Source organism: Miscanthus floridulus, chromosome 2, assembly GCF_019320115.1.
Source record: "Miscanthus floridulus cultivar M001 chromosome 2, ASM1932011v1, whole genome shotgun sequence".
Classification (NCBI taxonomy): domain Eukaryota; kingdom Viridiplantae; phylum Streptophyta; class Magnoliopsida; order Poales; family Poaceae; genus Miscanthus; species Miscanthus floridulus.
In genome coordinates this window covers 182,525,673-182,549,404 of record NC_089581.1, presented here as the reverse complement: position 1 = coordinate 182,549,404, position 23,732 = coordinate 182,525,673, and the positions used below count along the sequence as shown (strand labels likewise).

The 23,732-nt window shown below is 47.2% G+C and overlaps 1 protein-coding gene across 2 annotated transcripts; it reads left to right on the top strand.

Moving 5' to 3' along the window:
• The first annotated feature begins 5,023 nt into the window (after positions 1–5,023).
• LOC136540917 (myosin-binding protein 3-like) lies at positions 5,024–8,716 on the top strand. 2 transcript variants are annotated; one of them, XM_066532959.1, is made up of 4 exons: positions 5,024–6,297; positions 6,374–6,583; positions 6,702–8,065; positions 8,223–8,716. In XM_066532959.1, the coding sequence occupies exons 1-3, from the start codon at positions 5,265–5,267 to the stop codon at positions 8,039–8,041; spliced, it is 2,583 nt and encodes an 860-aa protein (XP_066389056.1). In that variant the 5' UTR covers positions 5,024–5,264; the 3' UTR covers positions 8,042–8,065; positions 8,223–8,716. The 2 variants fall into 2 exon arrangements, with proteins under 2 accessions (XP_066389056.1, XP_066389057.1); XM_066532960.1 differs by having other exon boundaries at positions 5,025–6,297; positions 6,705–8,065.
• Positions 8,717–23,732: the final 15,016 nt, after the last annotated feature.

Sequence of the window (23,732 nt, the reverse complement as noted above, 5' to 3'; positions counted from 1 at the left end):
GTATTGCATCACGTGGGAGCCATTGAGTGTGTGCGCGGAACCGTATGGCAAAAGATATGGAATTTTAGATCCGATCCCAATCGTGGCACGTTTATGGGCTCTGGCTCTACAACTGCATTCATGGAGCCTAGCTGGTGCCTCGTCTTGCGTCCTTAGCCTGCCACATAACGGCTTTTTGGCTGGCCGAAAAAATGGCTAAGGTTGATATTGATGTTAATTTATTGTGATAAAATACTATTATTTTACTAAAAAGATATGACTGATAAATTCAAGCGAACACGGTGGACGGGAACACGGCGGACGCTTCTTCGGTTTTCCAGCCTACTACTAGAGGATATTTGTGATTCGTTTCCCCCGTATATGAAACGGACACAACTTAAATAATATAAGCTACGGAATCAGAATGTGGTGAGCCTCCAGGCTCCAGCTGCCTCTGTCGTTTTTTTTTCTATCACATTGCAAACTACAGCAAGCACGTCTGTCTGGCTACGAGTGTACCACTACGAACGGGCATCGGATTCTATTGGCGATGCCGAAATGTAAAAAGCCTCTTCTGTGATTCAGAGGAGAGCAACTCTTTTCCTGTCGATGCTGTCCTGTCAAATCGCTTATGCGTTCTTATCTACGTCTATACATGTTTTATAATCTCTTTGTGACAGTTGACATGCATGTTGATTTTTGAGTCCTAACCGCCAGCCTTTACCCTCGAGAGGACGAGACCAATAAGCCGGGCCGGACTGCCCGGTCGTGCGTGCTCACCACTCACAGACGCAACACAACGCAGCGCACGGCGGTCGCGTCACCTTGGCCGGTGCACCATTTCCACCGACCCACCGCCCACCGGCCGCATCGAACAGGAAAATTGTAGTATGCTTGGCGCCTAGGCCCCCAGAACTCCGACCTGAAAAAATCAGTTTTTTTTTTATTTTAACCTTTTTTAAATATAATTTTAAATCTAACGCTGTTGGTTTTTTTAAACTAACACTTTTGGCCGCGTCTATTGCCCTGGCACGGCCAAATGCCTGTGCCGCATCATGCATGGTGGCGCGGCACAGGGCTGACGTGGCGCGGGTCGGCCGGGGGGGGGGGGGGGGGGCGCTGACGTGGCGGGTCCTGACGCGCCACTGACCGAGGCGTGGCAGTGCCGCGCCCTGTTGCGTGGCGCGGCTGGACCAACCATACCGCACGAGCATCCACACCACCTGGTCGTTGCGCTTGTCGTCGGTCCAGGCTACCTGGATGGTAGAATCGAAACGCGTCGCGCCTGTATTTTGTTGAGTTTTTTTCACGGCCGAATAGAGAATTTGATAAGCCAATGATTAGCTTTTCGTCTTTCATAATACGGTTATGCACCATTTTAACTAATCAATTACGAAAAATTACCACCGGTGTCCAGATACGTCGGGACTGCCGGTTCCCGAACGCAGGGTACTTAATCTCGTCGGCAGTGCTGCCACGACTCAACAAAACGAATAAGAAGCAAGTTGACAAGCTGCCACATAACATATTCATTGTTTTGACATAAGTTTGACATAACATAACCAAATAACCCCGCAAGTTTCGGATGCCAATATTCGTTTGACCTAAACAAACTAAGACCCAGGAGTTTAAGGATCCCTCGGACGCATCTATTTCTTTGGATTTGTTGGCAACACATTGGGAGTGTAGCCAGCGTCGGTATGGTCGCGTCGACGGTGCGTACGGCTCGTACCCTACAGGTATATGATACGCACGATTACTTATAATTCTTTATGATCGTTAGTTCATGGAGTCTACGTATTGAAACAAACTATCTTTGTTAGTACCCGTGAGGCTCCTTGGGTGCCAAACGGAGCACCACCTAGCTGAGACATGTCGATCTCGTCCTGCGACCATTCGTCCCACTGGCCGTGCTGTCCACGGAAGCCCGGGGGTTCATCGTCGTCGTCATCATCCTCCTCCTCGTCCTTGGTTGCAGGGTCCTTCCCAGCGCTATGATGTGGTGGTGTACGTACCGCGGAAGTGGCACCCTACGTCATCGGCTGAGAAGAGCCGGCTGGTGTCCTTAAAGAGGCTAAAGACGTGCCACCCGACCACGCGGGGAGTGGTGGCTCCTCATAAGGAGTGTCCATGCAGCTCAACTTCTGAGCTAGCTTCCTGTAGCTCTTCTTCACCTTCTGCATAAATAGACGTTAAAGTTAGTTCATTAGCCAAACGCATATACAATAAAGACATATTTTCGAAACAGACAAGTTTATGTTTACCTCCACAAAAGCCACGAGAACGTCTGGCCCCTGCCCTCTAGACTCGTAAAGCCGGAACGCTGCTTCGTTGGACAGCCTTGCCAATTGTGTCGCCTAGGTACACAAACGCGGTTGGACAGTTTTAGTACACATACTTAATACCAAAAGGATAACAAATTGTACCATTCAAGTATCTTACCACGTATCTTTAAAGCGGGGCTCTCTGTAGCTGTGTGTCCTCCCTAGTGGTAACGTCGTACACATCTTCGATGACATCTTCCTCCGAGTCCTCGTTAATCGTCACGTTAGTGTACGGAGGCTTGATATGTGTCCTCGTAGACCTGTGAAGCCACTGCAGGTACTCATCGAAGGTGTGTTGGTCGTGTGAGGACCCACAAGGACCGCATGTGGTACCCTGGTCTGCCACAAATGGATGTACGAGCTGTGTGTCACACGCCAATCCTTGGTCTTATACCTCTTCCTGCAGTTAAACCTGCAACAAAACAATATTAGTTGTACCAAACACACATCTGAATTGTAGCATTGTTATTAATCGATAACGCACTCGTGCAATACTTGTTTGATAGAGTAAAGCGGTGGTGGGTAGCCTGTCATTCTTTTAAACTGTCTGCAGACCCGGATGGGCAAGTGAATCTCAATCACATGGAAGAAAATAAGAGGGACGTCGCAGCGATACTCGTGTGACTCGTCCCTAGTGACAGGACTCAGATAATCCTAGAGCTCCGGAAAATCCCAAGGACACCAAAACACCTGAAATTTCGTAATTGTGTTAGGTTGTGATATAGTGTACATCAAAGAAGACACTGCTACAATAGTATAGAGAGCGTAACCTGATGCTGTGTCAAGATGTCGAGATCGTTCGTATACTCCCTGTACTTACGCCATGCATTCTCTCTAACTAACTGTGCTTCCGTCCAGATATATAGAGCTATAGGGAGTGTATCATACCCGTTCCATTGCTGCATTGAACACGATAATGAATTAGCAACAAATAATCTCATCATATCTAACTGCCTGGAAGAATATAATAAACCAAAGTACTTACCGGTAAACCATTATTAAAGGGCCTCTCAATGGGCAATTGTTCCCAACACCAAACCTGGAGTAGGTAGGAGCAACCTTCAAGGTTCGCATGTCCTGAGGTGCAACGGCAGGCAACGTATAGCTGTTGATACGTCCATGTCAGGACTGCGCTGCCCCAGCTGTACCCCATTATGTTCTCCCACGGCTGGCGAAGTATGTCAAGGAAGATCCAGCTGATGGTGTTGCCCGAGGCGTCTAGGAAGAGGAAAGCACCAAGAAAGCGTTAGAGCCACACTCGAGCGAACCTGTCGATCTGTGCCTCCTTAGCTTGTGGGTCCAAGTACTCAAAGCGCTCTGTGATCCAGGACGACGAAACACGGGAACTTTTTCTGTAATTGATCAAAGAAAATGAGATCCGATGTCAGCTGTAAAGCAATGTAAGTATTAAATAGGCTTGAATTACTCACTTATTTTTCTTGGAAGCATCGTTGTTCGGTGGAAGAAAACCAGTAAACTGAGCCACCAGCTCCCTCCAGTGATCGTTGTCAACTATCCCTGTCACTGTAAGTCTCCCCAACCGAAGGCCTAAAATAGCCTTGACGTCCTGCAACGTCAAGGTCATCTCACCACAAGGTAGGTGGAACGTGTGGGTCTCAGGCCTCCACCTATTATAAGAATAGAACGACTGTTAGTTGCCTCCAATTTGTTACAAGAAAGTTTACGTACAAAGAATGCACTCGCACCTGTCCACAGCTGCAGTAAGTAGTGCTGGATCAAGGGGCGGAAGACCGTGGTTGACAACACGGACAAGCTCGAGAAAGTCGGCAAGCCATATGTACGACGTATAACGCTCGTCCTACTGATGCGCCCTGGTATGAGTGCGGGGCCTCAAAGGAGACAAGGACACCTCTGCGTCGTTGTCACTCAAGATGTGTGCTCGGTGCTGGTCGTCGTACTCCACCTCCAGAATAGGGTACAACGGGTGCTACGTGGGAGGGGCCATCCTGTTACAAATTGATAAACAAAGCGTTAGAGTATTCAAATTAATAAAATTCAAGTTAACATTAGTAAGTTCATAAACAAATTCACTAACCTAACTAGCCTAAATCTCTAAATCCAAAATCCTAACTATACTAGATAATAAATATATAATCAATCCATATAAAACTTTGGTTCTAAAATTATAAGTAATCTCTCCATCTCAAAATAAATACACATCTTGCTTCTCGAGTAGTCAAATATGTTTAAGTTTGATCAAAACTAAATAAACGGTATCAATATTTCTATCTTCTAATAAGTTTATTACCAAAGTATACTCCATGCTTAATGTAATAGTACATATTATGTATCATAAATATTAGTACGCTATTATATAAATTTGGTCAAAGACACTAATAGTAGATAAAAAAAATACTAACTATACCACATAATAATAAAAAAAATATGAAATCGAGAGAGAGGTACCTTAGGAGCGGGTGGCCTTAACGCACCGGCGTTCGTGGCGCGACCGGCTAGGGCGCTGCGCGCCGGGAGTGGCTGGGCGCGGCGTGGGCAAGCGGCCGAGGCCGGGGCGAGGCGAGGTAGGCGCGGCCAAAAGTGTTAGTTAAAAAAACGACAGTGTTAGATTTAAAATTATATTAAAAAAAGTTAAAATTAAAAAAAAAATCAAAAATCAAGGCTTTTTCTTTCGTTCATTCATGGGGTCCAATGGCCCGACCTTTCTCCCTCCAAAGGTGAAGAAGGCGAGAGCCAAGAAGCTTCAAAACAACTCATCCATCATCCTGCCAACCCGGCACCTGCAGCAACTCTCCCCCCTGCCATCTCATTCCCCCACTCTGCCTTTGCAGGTGGCCACTCGCAGCAAGCATTCCACATACTTTCCTCCGGTCTCGTTCGGCGGCGAGGCTCCGAGCAAGGTCGCGCGCGCTTGTCCATGCCACGGCCGTAACCATAAGGGCGGTCGAGCGAGGAAGAGAGAGCTAGCGCGAGCGCAGAGCCATGGCGGCGTCGGCAGGTAAGCTGGCGGCAGCGCTCCACCGGAGGACGCGCAGGGTCACGTCCGCGCTGGCGTACGCGGCGCTGGAGTGGGTCCTCATCGCGCTGCTCCTCATCAACGGCCTGCTCGCCTACGCCATCGCCAGGTTCGCGGACTACTTCGGCCTCAGCCCGCCGTGCCTCCTCTGCTCCCGCGTCGACCGGCTCTTCTTCCAGGCGGAAGGCGGCGGCGACGAGGCTGGCGCCGCGCGGTGGCTGCGGGACTCCCTCTGCGGCGACCACGCCGCGGAGATCTCCGCGCTGGGGTACTGCCTCCGCCACCGTCGTCTCGCGGTGGCCAGAGAGATGTGCGAGGGCTGCCGGTCCGAGTGGAAGGAGAAGACAAGCGATGCTGCAGGTGCGTGTACCTGCTGCAAAGCTGTTGTACGGACTTCTTTGCGCGAGCTAGAAGATACAATTACAAGGGATGAACATGTCTTGGAGAAGGTAACCGAGGAGGTAGAAGATGACGACCGAGGCTATGTTCTGCTGGCTCAAGATGATCACGAAGAAGAGCAGAGCGAGGTGGATGCCCAACAGCAAGAAGACGAGGTGATGGCTGCCGTTCAGGATGAATCCTTGGAATTCATGGATCAGGTCGAAGACATCACCGCGATCGAGGACGACCGATTGGTGTCGGTGGTGGCACTTGACGAGATGACCGTCGCCGATGATTCGGGTTTTCATCGGGATGTTGAAGAGGAGGACGGAATGAATCGTGTAGTAGAAGATGAGCAAGATGCGAGGGATGTGGATATCGGAGTGGTTCTGGAGGAGAAGAGGATGTTGGATTCCTCGGTTGCAACGCGAGCTGATGTGATCGAGGACTCCGTCGTGCCCATCAGCCCCGTACCTTGTCCTGAGACTCTGTCGTGTCCAACAAACCCATCTCATCCTGATCATAACTCCATTTCCCAAGATGATGGAGATGTTCCTGAAGATACTTCAGAAATTGGCGATTCCACGGCCGAGGAAGAACACATCTTTTTGCCTCAAGGTACTTTCTTCATGTGCTTCTCAGTATCATGTTCCATACATTGCAATTGGTAACCATCTTTTTTTTTCCCCTTCAGTACAAGAAGCCATTTCTGAAGATGACAACAGAACAGCTGAGGTGGACACGAACTGCGAAGTATCAATCGGAAGCGATATATGCGAACGGGAACAAGATGACCATGTCGTTCGATTTCAAGATTTGCAAGAGTTTGAGGAACCGGTTGTTCCATTAGCAGCTGCAGATGATCTGCCATTGCCATTGGAAATTCTAGAGCCACCTGACCAAGGTAGTTAAGTGATTGAACGCTACTTCACCTCCCAAAAAAATCCCCACTGATATGTAGTAGTTGATAATTGGCGCTTTTGTTGTACTAAATTTAATTTTAACTTTTGTTGGATTGGAAGCAGGTGAAGTTGAACAGGAGGAGGTGACGACGAGCACGGGATTAGACCTCCAGCCAAACGAACAGAACGAGGTCGAAGAAGACAAAGCACCTGAGACACCGACGAACAGCGCCGCTACACAACGCTCCGACAGAATGTTTTTGCTGGAGAGGAAACGGTCGCTGTCGCTCTCTCTGGACGGGAGCGTAGCGAGCGAGATGGAAGGCGGCGAGCCTTCCACAGTGGACCAGCTGAAATCGGCGCTGCAGGCCGAGCGGAAGGCGCTGGGCGCGCTGTACGCCGAGCTGGAGGAAGAGCGGAACGCCGCGGCCATCGCGACGAACCAGACGATGGCGATGATCAACCGGCTGCAGGAAGAGAAGGCGGCGATGCAGATGGAGGCGCTGCAGTACCAGCGGATGATGGAGGAGCAGTCAGAGTACGACCAGGAGGCGCTGCAGCTGCTGAACGAGCTGGTCACCAAGCGGGAGAGGGAGAAGCAGGAGCTGGAGAGGGAGCTCGAGCTGTACAGGCAGAAGGTGCAGCACTACGAGGACAGGGAGAGGAGGAGGACGGCGAGCTTCAAGGCCAATGGGGCAAGCGTAAGCCCCAGTGGCAGTGGCACTTCCGTGTCCTCCAGCGGCGAGGACAGCGACGGGCACTCCGACGACTACTGCGAGCTCGGCGAGTCTCCCGACGGCGGCAACGTTCAGAGCTCATCGGATGCTGCTCTTGGCTCCATGAGGGATCAGGACAGCACGAAGCACCTATCGGCTCTGGATGACTCCTTGACGTACTTTGAGATGGAGAGGCTCTCCATCTTGGAGGAACTCAAGACGCTGGAGGAGAGGCTCTTCACACTGGAAGACGACGATATCAACACCAGCAAACAAGTTACTGGCCATTCCTCGAGTGATTTCGATTTGTCGGCCGATGGCCTTCAGTCGCCTGAGCATGTTGTCACCGGTGACAAGGCAAGGTTCGGAGGAAGGTCCTCTATCAGTAGAGGGAAGAGTCTTCTGCCTCTGTTCGATGCAGTCGGCGACGAGACCTGTGATCAAATGCCGTCTGCAAGAGTAGGAGAGGCAGATCAAGCCGATGATTCGGCAACAAAGCCAGTATCAGTGTTTGTCAAAGAGCAGGAGAGGCTGGCAATCATAGAGGAGGTTGATCATGTCTATGAAAGATTGCAGGCGCTGGAGGCGGACAAGGAATTCCTGAGGCACTGCATCAAGTCCCTGAAGAAAGGAGACAAGGGCATGGACCTTCTCCAGGAGATTTTGCAGCATCTTCGCGATCTCCGCAATGTGGAGCTTCACGTCAAGAATGCCGGTGATGCCATCGCTGCAAATTCAGCCTAGCAAGTTCATCTATATGCGGTAACGGTAAGCACCTTCTGTCAAATCTAGATGTCAATTGAATCAGAGTGATTACTGAAACTGTCTGTATATCCTCAACATAGCATCTCCCTTAAAAGTTCATATAGTCACACGACTTTGGCAGTTTCCAGCAATAACGTCCAGCAACAATCATGCTTTGCAGATTAGCCTAGCTTGGAATCGATTGAGTAGATTGGATTGGAGTAATCCAAGGCACTGCATTGGTGATGGTCCCTGGAAGGTACTGCCTGATTTATAGGAGGCTCTGCTCATTTTGTCTGTGGGCCGGAAGCAAAGCCCTCGCTTTTGTGCTGGTCCAGCACCGCCAGCTTTTACTGTTGTGGTGGTCGGTCGTAGGAATCATTAGGCCTTCCAAAGCTGCACAAAGCTGAATCATGGTGACAGTTTCTGTGGCATGCACGGGGCAAAAGAAAAAGGTTAGCCCAAGTGGAGATGTGGATGCTTTTTTTTTTGTTATTTTTCCTTATTGGATTTAATCTTTTGGTTAACTTCGGATTTGTTTTTGAGCTGAGGTAGGGAGTCCTCATGTATTTGTTGTATTTTTTTTGTGAGGTTGTAGCTTGAACGGTTGGTACATGCAGTTTGCTCTTTGTCTATAGTCAGATTTATGATGAAATCCCCCTGTGGTAAAGATTATCTCCTTTGGATCCTAACCAGAAACACCGGCGCGGCTTTCCATCTTTCATACATTGTAGCCCAGCCAATCAATCTTGTTTTGCTTGGTTGTTGTGCTTTCATTCTATAGCTCAGGAATGTACCTTATAATGGAAAATTTACAAAACATAATAATATGATTACAACCATTGACAGATAGCATGGAGGAGAGATAAGTTCAGCTGTTATGGCATTCTAGAATTGTAGGAGTAACTTGTGCTCTGTTATTCGAGTAAACTATGAAACATTAGGACAAAATGGCATATGTACTTTCAAACATATAAGAGTAGCAGCCAAAGAGGAGTCTGATTTCTATGCTGATAATTTCAGCTAACATCAAATCCCACTTTCGCGTGCAAGCAGAAATAACACATGGCACATGGGAATGCAGTTTATATAAGAATGAAGGCATCCATATGAGGTTCTCTACTTATTGGAGGAGTCTTTAGCTTGGCAAATTCACAACAGATCCCAATGAAAGATCCTTTATTCATTCTTTTTTTGACAATGTCTGGTTTATGTTGCTGGATTGATCTGTAGCAATTGGCACTATGATTATTTTCTCACCCGAATTAGTAGTTCTTACAAGTGCAATGATATAAAAAAAAGGTATGTTGTACCAAAAACAGAGGACACAGACTCGTTTCTCAAACTTCTGAAGCCGTCCAAAACAAAGGGGAACATGGTTACAACATTTAAGCAAACAATTATACAAACCACCATGTTTCAGAGTTTCAGTATTATGATAGCGTATTGTAAGATACTTTTATTATTATCTTACTTTGAGATATGGCGGTTTGAGTTTGTTGGTGTCAAATGTATACATCATGAAAAGATTACAAGGACACATTTGGTGGGATGACTATTTTTATAATATTGGATGTAATTTTATTTAAATTCTTATTATTTGTAGCTCGTCATTGGCTCTTTTTATTGATATATCAACTTATGTTGTTTGGGATATATCAAGTAAATCAATTAGTGAAGTTTATTATACAGAGGATATGTAGCATTTGCCTCCCTTGTTTTCTTCCCCTGTTAATGATAAAGAGAGGTTGTTGGTATTCTTTTTTCTTCTTCTTCTGATAGAACATTATATAATTACAACCAGAGGTCTATAAATTATATGTTATGCTAACTAAGAGGAGTTTTCATCTCATTTTATCAAGCATATTTATATAAAATCCCCTGCTAACCTTTAAAAAAAAGCATATTTATATAAAATCTAAGAGATTTAATTGCTCTGACACTGCCATAACAAATATGCTAATGGGTTACTCAGTTTGAATGCATACCTGATAAATAAAACTGTAAGCATATTTATATAAAATCTAAGAGATGTAATTGCTCAACACTGCCATAACAAATATACTAATGGGTTGCTCAGTTTGAATGCATACCTGATAAATAAAACTGACTCCCCAGCTTTAAGCTGTTTTGCCCCAACAAAACGACTATATCAAACTTTTAGATGTCTCTTTGGTTGGCCTGCAAGGAAGATCAAGTCAATAAAGTTTTAACTATGAGGGGCCAATGATATAGCTGTAACTTTCAATCCATGAACTAAAACCAAAGAAAACACAGTATCTGATCCTACCAAGATAAACCTGATGGAATGTACACAGGTTGTTATGCAAATCAAATGATACACTTAAGGCCGTGTTTGGATGCGCATGTATTCATCTCAATCCACATGTGTCGAAGTGGATTGGAGTGGAACTACACTAAATTCCATTCCATTCCACTCCAACACATGTGGATTGAAGTGAATATACATGCATCCAAACAAGGCCTAAGGAGGAATCATGCAAATGGAAACCACGTGTGCCTGTACCACCACTTGCAGTTTTTTTTTGCATGAATATATAGTAGGATGTTTACTTTGGTATGAGCACCAAGAGTTGGAATTAGGCAGATGGCAATTTCCTGAAATCGTCAGCATACATAAAGGCTCATCAACTTCTGATATTTTTCGATATCCATCTTTTTACAGTTGGTACTTATCAGAGATTAAATTTGACCCATGCTTGTAAGTGTTTTTTAAGTTACATATATTTGGAAGGCAAACTCTGAAACTCATTGGGCGATGCAACATTGTACTTACAAACTGTGCTGGTTGCAATGCCTTAACTATTGCTGCAATTCTCAACATGACTTCTGTCGGCTAAACTATCACATTCAGATAATAGTCTTAGACATGCACATATGGTCACAAGATATGCTAGCCTCTACCAAGTTGCCTTCAGGATTCTCGCACACAAGAGTTTGGATTTTGTATTAATCTCCAACCTTGCTTGGCTAGCATTGACATGTTAAAAGGAATGGGATTTATGTTTCCTGTTTTCGCGCCGGTGGTTGGGATGCCCTGCGTTGTTGAAAGGATCTAAACAATGCCTAGAGGGGGGGGGGTTGAATAGGCGTATCTAAAAATTTCTATGTAATCTCAAAGTCAAATGTCAGTGACAGTCGAAAGTCCCGACAGTTTGAGCCAGAACTTCCGGCGGCTGGGAGTTCTGGCACTTACGAGAATAGCACTACAAGTGTTAAAACGAACTTTGAGTGAAAAATATCTTACAACCCTACTCCTTAGTAGTAAGATGAAATGTTGGGGTTGCTCCTTTAACGCCGGAAGGTCACCACTCCGTAGATCGAGTTCAAACCCTAAGAGAAGAGTTAGGGAGTAAGAGGAACCAACAAGAACAAATATGATAGTACAAATCACAACAACAACAAGCACGCGGGACACAATAATTTATCCCAAGGTTTGGTAACCCCACAAAGGAGCTCCTACGTCCTCGTTGTTGAGGTGACCACAAAGGTCGGAGTCTATTCCACCTCCTTGCCTCTCTCAGAGCAACCACAAAGGTCACTCAAGCTTTCCACTAAGAAATTAAAGGTAATACAAACTTCCCAAGGCTCTTCCACAAGATGGAAGCTCTTGGGCGATGCCTAGCTGGCTAGGGTTCCAAGAACCCAAGAGTAATAGACGCAAATCCAACCGGCTTGACGAAGAAATCAAGTGCTCAAGCCTTGCCAAAGTGATTCTCTCACTCAATCCACTCTCTTTTCATTAAAAATCCTAGGGGAATCGAAGATTGGAGCAAAGAGGAGAGGAGGGGGAGCCTTAAATGCTTGGGAGCTATTTTGAACGAAGGTTGGTGAGTAATGAATGAGTCATTGCATTAGGATAGAGGAGAGAGCTATTTATACTCAAAGGCAAATCCAACCGTTCAGATCTAAGTCAGAAGTTACGACACAGATCGCTGGAACTTCTGGCTCAACGCAAAACACTGTTCACATAGACAGTCCACTGGGCTTGCTCGCATATCGTCGGAACTACAACACACTCGGTGTTACACCCTAAATCATTTACTAAAACATGTTATGAGCATCATATTTATGTGTTAATGCATGTGATAGATTGCGTAGATAAATTTCTTATAACTTAAAATGATCAATAAAAATGCTAAATGAAAGTTGATTGAATAGTTCATGTATATCAAGTAGGGTTTAAAAACAATTTTTATTAAGCAAAAATACTATAGAACATGTGTGTGATACTTAAATAAAGTTTGACAATGAAATACTTGCTGTTGAAAAATGATAGTACTAGCTAATATTTCTACTAGCCTAGAAATTACAAATTAAAATCAAGTTCAGCTTAAAAACTTAGAAAAGTTCGAAGTCTGTCAACAGCTAGACATTGCTATGTTTAGCAAATTATTTTGAGAGATTGGGTTAAAGGATGGTGTAGTATTATAGCTTGATTTGACAATCTCATATGCCATCTTGAGTATGGTGAAGATGGTTTAGGTCAAGAAGCAACTGTTTAGTTTTTATAGGCGCTTTAAAATTCGTGCATGACACTTCTCAGGCTGGCTCGTCGGGTGGACGCGATCACCAGGCTCGGGCGCTCGGCGTCACAGCGCTGGTCACGTGTGCGCGCGCTGCCTCGCGTGGCCAGCCTTGCTGCCTCTGGCCTGGCTGTGGCCCAGCCGCCGCTGGTCCCGCCACGCGGAGCAGCCGCTGCCACCACCTGCCCCTCCCCACGCCGCGACAGAGCCGCCGCCGGCGCCATCACCTCGCCGGCGCGTCCGCATTGCTGCCCTGACTCACGTTGCCACTACCGACGCCACTACGACGCTATGATACGCTGCCACTCGCCTTGTCCCGCACGCACGTGGTCGGTCCCGGCTGACTCGCGTCGTCGCCTCACCTTAATGGCGCTGCAGCCACGCATGTCGCTCCCCCACCTGCCCCGTGTGCACGCACGTGGTCTGGCCACGTTGTCGCGTAGCGGGTGCGCAGACGCTGCCTCGGGTCCGGCCGGGTGTTTGCCGCCAAGGCAAGGACAAGCCGAGCTAGACTTGCCCCTCCCTCTTTGCCACCGCAACCGGTCGATCCCGCTCGCTTGGTTCGGCATGGTTGAGTCACCATCGCTCGATTCATCACGTCCCTGGATTCTCCATTAAGCCATCCAACCCCGACCCCCACCTAGCCTTGAAGCGAGCACGACCAAGCTCCAATTTGGAGTTTTTTCCACCGTCGTGCCATAAGGCCGTGTCTGGCCGTGGATGTGGGCAGCTCTCCTACCGCCCATCCCAAGCCAATTTGTCTACATCACTAGCTTCACCTCATCTCCCTCTCCACCTTACGCACGCCTACGGAACCGCTACCACCTCCCCACCGTCGCTGACGTGATCGTGCCGCCACGGTGCGCCGCCGCACGGCTCGGCAACACGTGGCCAACCCTCTTCCGTCATCTACCACCCTAATTGTCACCTCGCCCTAGTCCAGGGTAACCTCCTGATGCTCACGCGCTAACCAATTAGGCATGTAGCTACCTCAGCTCATCGAAATAGTGGCGCCGCTGTCGCGGATGGCCGCGTGTCGCTGCAGCCTTCCCTAGCCAGTCGTGTCACCCCACACCGCCGCTTAGCATAGCCACCAAGATCGGAGATGGTGATCGACCCGTTAGGTGGGCCCACGTAGGTCCCAGGTGGCCGACATAGGCGCTCAGTGTCGCTGCTCGTCGCGTCACCGTGCACTGAGTTGCCGGAGGTGCGCGTGGGGGAATTCCAGGAAAGTCAGGGGGTTAAGTGAGAAGGTTTGAGAGAGGGGGAAAATAGCGTTAGGACTTAGTTGAAATTCAGGAGAAGTGCGAGGTCTATTTTGCAAACACGCTAGCGTGCGCAGGATTTCCCCTCGCCACGGGTTGTTTCGCGCGCGGGCTAGTCTCGCGTGGGCCGCACGTGTGGGCCATGCGGGAGAATGTGTTTTTCTTTTTCATAAGGAATTAGAAATATTTTCTAATTTAATTTTTGAGCTGATTTTTGGTAAATCATATAAAATCATGTATGTGTCCAAAAATTATGAAACAAATTTTGTTAGGTTTCTAAAATTATGCTCTATCTGTTAGTGTATTTAGTTCATATATATATATATATATATATATATATATATATATATATACCAGGAGCTATTAAATCATTTGAGAGTGCTTAATATTATTAGGTTAAATATTGTAGGAATTTTTGTGGTAAATTAGTGATAGCTTTAGTCCTAAAATTTTTATAGTAGCTTCATTGTATTATTATGTGCTCACTATAATTTTTGTAGCTTTAGAATAAACTAAGCATTAGGGTAGTTAAATGCTCTTTGTTTCAAATATACATTAAATTATTAGTAGAAATAAAGATATATCCTTTATTTGTAAAGCTTAGTGTTTGTTAGTTGAACCAAACACTTTGCTTGGTAAAGATGATAGTTAGCTTAGTACCTTAGTCATTAGAGCTAGCTTAGTAGTTAAGTATGCGTATTCTTAGTTTAGGAGTTGCCATTGCTTAAATGCTAAGTGTTGCATCATCGTCGTATGCATGTAGAGAACGAGTTGGCGGAGATCGTGACCATCGGCGATCGTGAGTTTGAGGAGATCATCGAGGAGTACGAGAAGGAGATTCTCATGCAGGAGGAGGTCCCGGAGCCATCACTGACTGACTCAGCTGACACCGCGCCTGCCCAAGGCAAGCCTAGTGCATAATCCCTTATTTTTGGATAATCACTGTTTATATATGTTATGTGCATTTACATTATAGGAATTTTATAGAAATCACATGCATAGATATACCTGTCCTAAGAGTCTTACTAGTGTAGGTTTGAGTAGCTGCTATGCTTAGGTTTTTGGTAGCATGAGTAACCTGCCGTTACTCACAATAGGTGATTATTATTACTCACATAATAAAATAATGAAAGGAAAAATAGAGATAGGACAGTGATATGGTATGGATATTGGTGGGTATAAGAGGTTGTGTCCCGCGATTAATGGGACTTAGCTTGGTTACACTGTTTTCCCTGTTATGTTAATTAAGGACCATCCGTTGCTGTGGATGGTAGTCAGGTCACAAACTTATTATCTAGACAACATACTTGTTTATAGGAGCGAGAAGGCTCGTTATGCTCTTATCATGGGTTTCGGATCTTTTTTCGGACCGATTGATTGGAGACGAGAAAAGGTAGAGGTCTAAGCACCATACTGAGACCGGGTCTCAAGTGTGGGGACTTGGAGTCCAAGTTTAGACAAAGACCTAGACCCTATGACAGGAGTGGAATTGGTTGGTATTGTATGTGCCTGGGGTACAAATGGGGCATGTGTTTCGGGGTACCCAGCTAGGATACATTGGTTCATGAATCGCCATTTCTGTGAGATGGTATGACTTGGCTATGGTCTAGCTCCGTAGTAAGAACTGTAAGATAAAAGATGGTAAAATTGTTCTGATTGCTCAACCCTTGCTTGAAAGTAGAACATGTGCTTACCTAGAATGGTTAGCTAATGAAGCAATCATGACTGCTAATAAAACTTGACTGTAAGGATAAACTATTAGTAATGCTTTCTGCAAACAAAAAAACAGCAAACCCATATTGCCTATTATATCCATGAGAGTCGGGAAACTATTTCCACTAGTCGGGTAAGTCTTACGAGTACATTGCGTATTCAGAGTTTATTTTACCTCTGTTGCAGGTGCAGCTTGAGGAGTAGCTCTTGTGTGAAAGATTCTTCTGGTGGGCACAGATGAATCCTTGTATCATTTCCGCTAGATGTTTATTTTCATTCCGCTATTTAATTATTGCACTATAAACTCTGGTATTGTAATAAATAAATTTCAAGAACTCTTATTGTATAAAATGGACTAAGTATTGTAAGCTCGTACTCATTATTAGATTTTGGATGTAAAACGTGGATTGTTTCGAGTTCTTCCTTGGGTGTGCTCGATGGAGCTGTCCGATATAGCTCACTTTCGAGGTGCTTAGTGTCTGGTGGAAGACAAACGCCTCCAAAAGCGTGTTATTTCGGGCGGTTCTACCACAGGAACTCCCGACAGTCGTCTTCCGAAGGTGCTCTTCGGAGGCCATAGAACCGCCTAAAATAACACACTTTCAGAGGCGCTCTTCTTCCACTAGACACTAAGCACCCTGAAAGTTAGCTATATTGGACAGTTCCGTCGAGCACACCCCACGACGGGCGGTGACACGGCCCGACCGCCCCGGCCACTAGAGGCTCATGTTGGCCCGTCAGTCAGGCCGACCTTTAACTATGGTCCAACCACCTACACCAAGCAGCAATGCAGGGCGGCAGGATGCATTGGCGCGAGCTACAGCGATGTGTGGACGTCCGCGACGGTGGCGCACCCGCTCCGGTGAGCTGGGGCTGCTACGGACCTAATTAGCTAGCGAGTGAGAATTAGGAGACTACCTTAGACTAGGACGAGGTGACGGTTGGGGTGGAGGATGGCGGAGGAGGGGTGGCCACGTGCAGCCGAGCCGTGCGGTGGCGCACCGCGGTGGCATGATCGCGTTAGCGACAACGGGGAGGCGGTAGCGGTTCCTCTGGCGTGCGCAAGGTGTTGAGGGAGGCAAGGCGAAGCTAGTAGTGCAGGTGAATTGGTTTGGGGTGGCGGTAGGAGGGCTGCCTTCGACACGTACCGATCATGGCCTTATCGGCCCGACGATGGGGAAAGCTCCAAATTAGAGCTTGGCAGTGCGTGCTTCATGGCTAGGTGGGGTTGGGCAGCTGGAGAACTCATTGGCGGGGCTGTAGACGGGTGAAATTGATTGGATATGATCTCTCGTTGTCTAACGTGCTGGCGCGGCTTCGACGGCGGCAGCAAAGGGAAAGAGGGACGGGTCCGAGCTTTGGTCGTCCTCACCTTGGTAGCTAGTGGTCAGCCGGACTTGCGACCGTGCCAGCGCACTCGCTACACAACACACAGCCAAACCACGTGCGCACGCGGGGAGGCAAGTGGGGGGGCGCGGCCTGCGCGGCCACAGCGCCATTAAGGCGAGGTGATGGCGCGAGCACAGCCGGGACAACCCACATGCCCATGGTGGTAGAGTGAGCGGCAGCAGCACAACATGGTGTCGCAGTGGCGTCGGTAGCGGCAACATGAGCCAGGGTAGTAGGGCGCGGATGCGACGACAAGGTGATGGCGCCGACAGTGGCTTTGTCGCGGCACGGGACGGGGCAGGCGGCAGCAGCAGCTCCGTGCGGCGGGGCCAGTGGTGGCCAGGCCACGGCCAGGCCAGAGGCAGCCACGGCTGGCCACGCGTGGCAGCGTGCGCACGCACGACCAGTGCGGTGACACCGAGCGCCCGAGCTTGGTGACTGCGTCCACCCGGCGAGCCAGCTTGAGAACGTGTCGTGCATGCATTTTAAAGCGCTCATAACAACTAAACGTTTGCTTTATGAACCAAACCATCTTCACCATGCTCAAGATGGTATGTGGGGCTATCAACCCGAGCTAAAACACGACACCACCTCCTAACTCGATTTCACAAAATAAATCATCAAACATTGCATTGTCTTGCTGTTTATAAACTTGAAAATATTCTGTCTTTGAGCTGAACTTGATTCCAAGTTGCATTTCTAGGATATTAGAAATATTGGTTAGCAATGTTATTTTTCCACGACAAGTATTTTATTGTCATCTACAAAGTTCATATTCCAAACTTTATTTAAGTGCTACATATATGGTCTATAGTGTTTTTTGTTCAATAAAAATTAGTTTTAAACCCTACTTGATACATATGAGTTATGGAATAGCGTCTCATTTAACATTTTTATTGACCATCTTAAGTTACAAAAATGTTATCTATACATTCCATCACATGTATTATCACATAAACACGATGCTCATGACATGATTTAGTAATTTGTTTAGGGTATAACACCGAGGGTGTTACACTACGGCTAAGTCAACAAGCGTCGGGACTTCCGGCACCAAACGTCGGGACTTCCGACTATCAAAAGTCCACAAACTATGTCCAAGTGTTCGTGAGATGATTTTGTGTCTCTCTTTTGATTTCACTTTTATGTTTGAGCACTCTATCTTTCTCAGACCACGTAAATTAAGAAACCAAATCTGTCTTATGTAAGGTACATACAAATAATATGATGTAACACAGGTGGTTGGACACCCAAGAAATACATGTATATATACCTATAATTGGTCACAAGTTGTGGAGGAAAAGCTCGATCAGGACTTTGCTGAACTCTGCCCCAACGCAGAGCCTTATGCCGCCCCCAAATGGCATGAAATTACTGAGTAGAGTGCTCTTGTTGTCCTCCTGCATTTCCTCCGGGTTCATGGTCCATTCTTGGATGAATAAACTTGAATTGCTCAATTGTAGGCAAACAAATACTAGTAATTTATTAATTGATAGCGTTTGTGTTTAATGGTACTTTCTAGGGTAGTTGTGTCCAAAATCAGGTATCTTGGCATATTTTGAAACCCAAATTAAGATCCTCAATTTTTTTTATAAACCAAAAGAAGCTGCAAGTTTAATTTTTTAGTTCTCTTATTATGTAGTCGTTTTTTTTTTTTGCATTACAGTGACATGTCGCTTAAATTAGGGGAGGAAATGGCAAATCAATGTGTTCGGTGCTGACGACTGACCTGCCACCTCCATGGGTTGAAGGTGAGTGGATCTTCAAATGATCTAGGGTTCAGATGAACTGCCATTGGGCTGATCATGACCAGCCAACCAGCAGGAATTGTATAGCTGCATCAAGAAAATTAATTGAAGTCGTTAGTGTAGTCAGTCAGTAGATGAAAACTTGTTTGCCTGGGCTGGAATATGGGATGATGTTGTCTTCGGTATGAGTATGAATGCAGTACGGTTAGTGAATTGATCTGTATTAAGCTTTATCGAATATGATCTGTATTAAGCTTTATTGAAAGGCCAGTTTGCACCTCAAATAATCCTAGAGTTAACAGCCAAATTCTTCTGCATGCTTGCCGTATACTTTAGCATAAGGAATATACTTACCGTTCACTTGGACATCCTTGAGAGACTTTCTGAAAATCCCAGGAGCCACGTTACCCACTCGAGTTATCCCATTCATAACCTTCATCAAGTCAAACAATCCAATCAGTTTGAAGAGCTAAAGAGGATCTATGAACGGTTCATTTAAACATTACGGTGCTGTTTGGTTCGCTCGTTTTACAGCGGGACCTGTTCACAGCTAACTACTTCCATTACTTTTTGTTTGTTTAATATGGGATGTAGCCCGATGCCACGGTACCAGATGCCGCGCCTTCAGAAACCTGTTCCCCTCGATTTTAGGCGGTAAAGGATCCTAGTAATGATTTGAATGCCCGTCTGCCCAACCAAACAGAATAAGTAATCATCCATTCCATTCCCATTACCCAGGTCCATCCATTGCCTTTACATTACAGTTGCTATTTGTGAACCAAACGGCACCTACGTTCAAGGCTTAAAGTGAAAGAAACCATTATAGGTCATGTTTCTGGAAATGAGACCACCGGTAGAGTTTCTTACATTCACCGGAAAGAAATTTACGCTCGGAGTTCCCTCAAAAAAAAAAAAACGCTCGGAGTACCACAGAAATGGCAAAAAAAATCTTTGCAACGAGCACGCCGTCATTATGCATTTTAGCTATTTATAGCATCAAATCACCTGAGCAGTAAACGTCACGGACTTGTACTCATCCCATGTGATTGAAGAATTCACGCCCTCTCGTTTCTTCAATATTGTCTCGTGCTCTTCCTGCAAAAGTACGACGATGTTTTCATTATGCACTCGCTTAAAATTAAACCAGAGTGCTTCGAGCCTTCTACAGAGAACTAGATTATAAAAATATAAATTTAAGTAGAAAATCAAAATTTTATTTTTTTTATTTTTGAAACGAAATAAAAATTTGATTGTCTCCAACAGAGCAAGAGTATAGGAATTCAAGCACATGGGATAATTTGCAATTATGATGAGACTATATACTGTAGCCAGAGCCACAGGAGCCGGAAAAATGAGCTCCCTCGTCTCCGTGAACAGTGAGATAAAAAGTAGGAGGGAGGAAAACAACTTTGATGAACAGTGCTGCTATAGTGTAGAAAATAGAAAAACGGCTCCATCAACAGTGCCGGGTCAGTGGAAGCCGGAGCCGCGTGAGCCGAAACAAACGGGGCCGATATGCTGTCTGCTCCCAGTATTTTCTTAGTAATATCCATGGGGATGGGACAACGCCCCATAATGACCAGTAACTAGTAAGGTAGCGTTTGGTTGAGAGACAAGGTGGGGTGGGATGGTCCTATCTCTGTTTTGTGGGACGGGATGAGTCCATTTTTTGTTTGGTCGAGGGAAAATAGGACCGACCCATTTTTTGTTTGGTTGAGAGACAATAAAAGTGGGATGAGCTGCTGACATATGGGGCCCACTTATCAGTTTTTTTTTCTTTTTCTTTCTTCTCCCTTATCTCCATCGTCCCCAACCGCACAGAGACAGAGGTCCCGCCCGCGCGCTGCCGCCGCCTAGCTCCTGCCTCCTAGCACTCGGCCCGCCCATGTCCGAGCCTCGCGTCGCTGACCCCGCTCGCGTTCGAGCCTCGCGCCGCTGACGCCGCTCGCGCGAAACCCTCGCGCCGCCGCCCTCCGGCGACCGAATCCCTCGCCCGTGGCCGCGACTGGAGCCTCGCCGCCCTCTTCTTCAGCACCGGTGGCTGCTCCCATGGAAACCCTCGACCTCTTCTTCAGCACCGGCGGGGCCGTAACTCGTCCGCGCGGCCGCGAGGCCGGAGCTCACCCGCGCAGCGGCGGCAGCGCCTGAGGCTAGCCGTGGCCGGACCTTGCCCCTCCTCTGCTCACCTTCTCCTCTCTTCTTCCACGCCGGCCAGTGAGCGCCTCGTCCCACTTGGGACGGCCCCCGTCCGGGAAATCTGAGGGGACGGAGTGAACCCGAATCTCATGCGAATATTCCCGAGTGGGACGTCCTCGCTCCCGGGAGACTCCCAACCAAACATCAGTCATCCCAGGACCGTCCTGTTCCATCCCACCTCGTCCCTCCATCCAAACACACGGTTAGAATACAAGTTGGAGAATCTGACGCCAACATTTTCAGATCCAGAAACAAGAGAGCAGAGGGTTCACCGGTGATGTCACCGGTGACGAGGAGAAGGTGAGGCCGGATTGCTCGCACCGCGGTACCAAGGAGCGCGAGTTCGGCGGCACGCTTAGGGTTGTAGGTGCTGATATGGAGGTCGCTGACCTGCACCACCCAGGCCACGTCATTGTCCATGGGGAACACCGACCTCAAGACCAACGCGTCGTCGTCGTCGACCGGTGGCCACGAGGAGCACGGCGTCGGCAGGAGGACGAGGAAGAGGAATATGAAGAGAGGGAGCGGGAGATCGAAAGCCATGGCTGCTGCCTGTGGGGGTGGGAAATCGGCGAGGAGCTGAGTGACGGAAATGCCTGCTGGCTGCTGGCTGCTGCTGTGCCAGTGCCTAAATCCGAGGTAGTTACAGTAAATGAGGTACGTAGCCATAACTTTCACCTCTCCAACAGACCACCGCAAGCGCACATGGCACCTCTTGTATTCTCTCTCCTCTTTCAAACGCCATGGCCGTTCCCGTCTCAGCTCACCTGCGTGGCCTCCGCGCCATGGCCATCCACACCGCCGCACTGTGCACATGCTCTCCCACCCCCACCCCCATCACCTGCGCTCGAGCTCTGCGTAGAGGGCTGCCCTGGCAGTTCCACTTCTGCGCCCCGACGAGTCCGCCCCCACTCGGCGAAGCTACACTCCGGCGCTCTGGCGAGTCCGCCCCTGCCCGGCGAGGCTTCACCGCACGCGTGCCCATGGCGTCGTCTCCCCTACATGTGCCGGCATGGGGGCGAGCTCTTGACCCGTGGCCGGCGAGATCCAGGCGCGCGCGGCAGTGGCCCCCCGGATCCAAGCGACGGCGGCTCCCAAAGCTCGCGCGTGGCGGCGGCTCCCCCGAGCTCGCGCTCTTCTCCACGGGCGGCGAGCGGCCCTTGCCAGCGGCGCTGCTCCACCGTAGGCAAACCTCGCCGGCGGGATCCTCCCTCCCCTGCCCGATGCCGCTTGTCCCTGCTCCCACCGACCTCCATGGGCGACCGCAACCCCTCCCCTGCTCCCTCCGATGGCCGCCGCAGCCCCTCCCCTGCCCGATGCCGCCTACCCCTGCTCCCTCCTCCCTCTCTCTCTGCAGTGTTTTGCGTCGTCGAGAAGGACGACTTTTTTTTTTGCCTTCCGAGTCGGTTGCTACGCAAAATGGCTACCGTGTTTGCGTTCTTCGGTGGACCGTGATTTTGCGACCCAAAACACAAAAACACTGTGCACCAGGCCATTTGCATTTGGGTCGTCGTTTACCTACGCTGTTGAAGACAGTCTTATAAGGAAGAAGAAGAGTGTTCGGTCCGCAAAGCACGGACGAACATGGGCCGTGGGCTGTGGGCTGCGGGCCTAACGCTGGATGGGAGAGAGCGAAAGGGTAGGCCTATCTATGTCTGGCTGTAGTAGGCCTTTAGGCGGCCTTTGGTTTGTCCATCTCTGGCCGAAAACCCCTGAACAGTTTCTTCGGAGCCACTCGCCGACGTAGGGTTGCCTAGCCAACCGGCCAAGGGGGGTCACTCCACAATTCCATTCCTGTGAACGTTCACCCAAAAATAATCTGGCGAACGATCCGACCAGGTCGTGAATGTCCACTGTCCTCACCTACACATTTTTACATATTGCTGATGTCATCTAAAAAATACAGTATATTTATTTCAAAATGATATAACTTTTCAATGGTGTATCCGTTTTTAATTCCGTCTGCACCGATGTGTTCTACGTAACGAGACGAACAAAACTAGATCCCACTTCCATATATTTTAGAGAATTTTTTAGTAGCAATTTATGTGCATTAACTTTTTTAAAAATATTTATATGTATTAACTTATGACATATAACTTATAAATTACAATTTATGCACACAAGTTGTATTTAATAACTTTTTGTTAGTTGGATTTGTTTGGTAGCATGACTACACCTGGACATTCCTTTTTTTATTTTTTTACCATTTTTTTCTCTTTTTTGCTATATATTTCTAAGTTATGCTACATAGTTATTTCCGTACATAGTTTTCATATTTCTACTAATATGTTATGATATTAATTTATACATTTAATTTCTTCAACATAACTTATACGTCCAACTTTACTCTATGTCATTCATCATGTTATATATTTAAGTTATACAAACAAGTTATACATAAAAGTTTTGTGTATAATTTTTGTAGTTTTCTATGAAATTATGTTGATAAATTTATTCTGCAAAATATTATACGTAAAAGTTATACGTATAACTTTGTCACGTACTCCCTCCGGTTTTGATATTAAGGTCGTTTAGGACAAGGTTTAGCATACCAAGGTGTAATTAATTTGGGTCTATTTTTCTATGTTTGCCCTTATTAAATATGTCTCGGAATCATTTTAGTACATCAACATCTCTCTATTCGAGTGGCTAGCGCATGTGTTCAGTCTTCTGAGGTCATAGGTTCGATCCTTGAGCTGCTCATTTTTCTAACTTTTGGCGATTTTGCATGGCACTGTGCCGCTGTGGACGCGTGCTGGTAATGTGCATGGCGCCTTTTTTTTTTTGTTCCCTGGCGCTCTTTTTTTGTTTCGTGGTGCTGATTGCATGG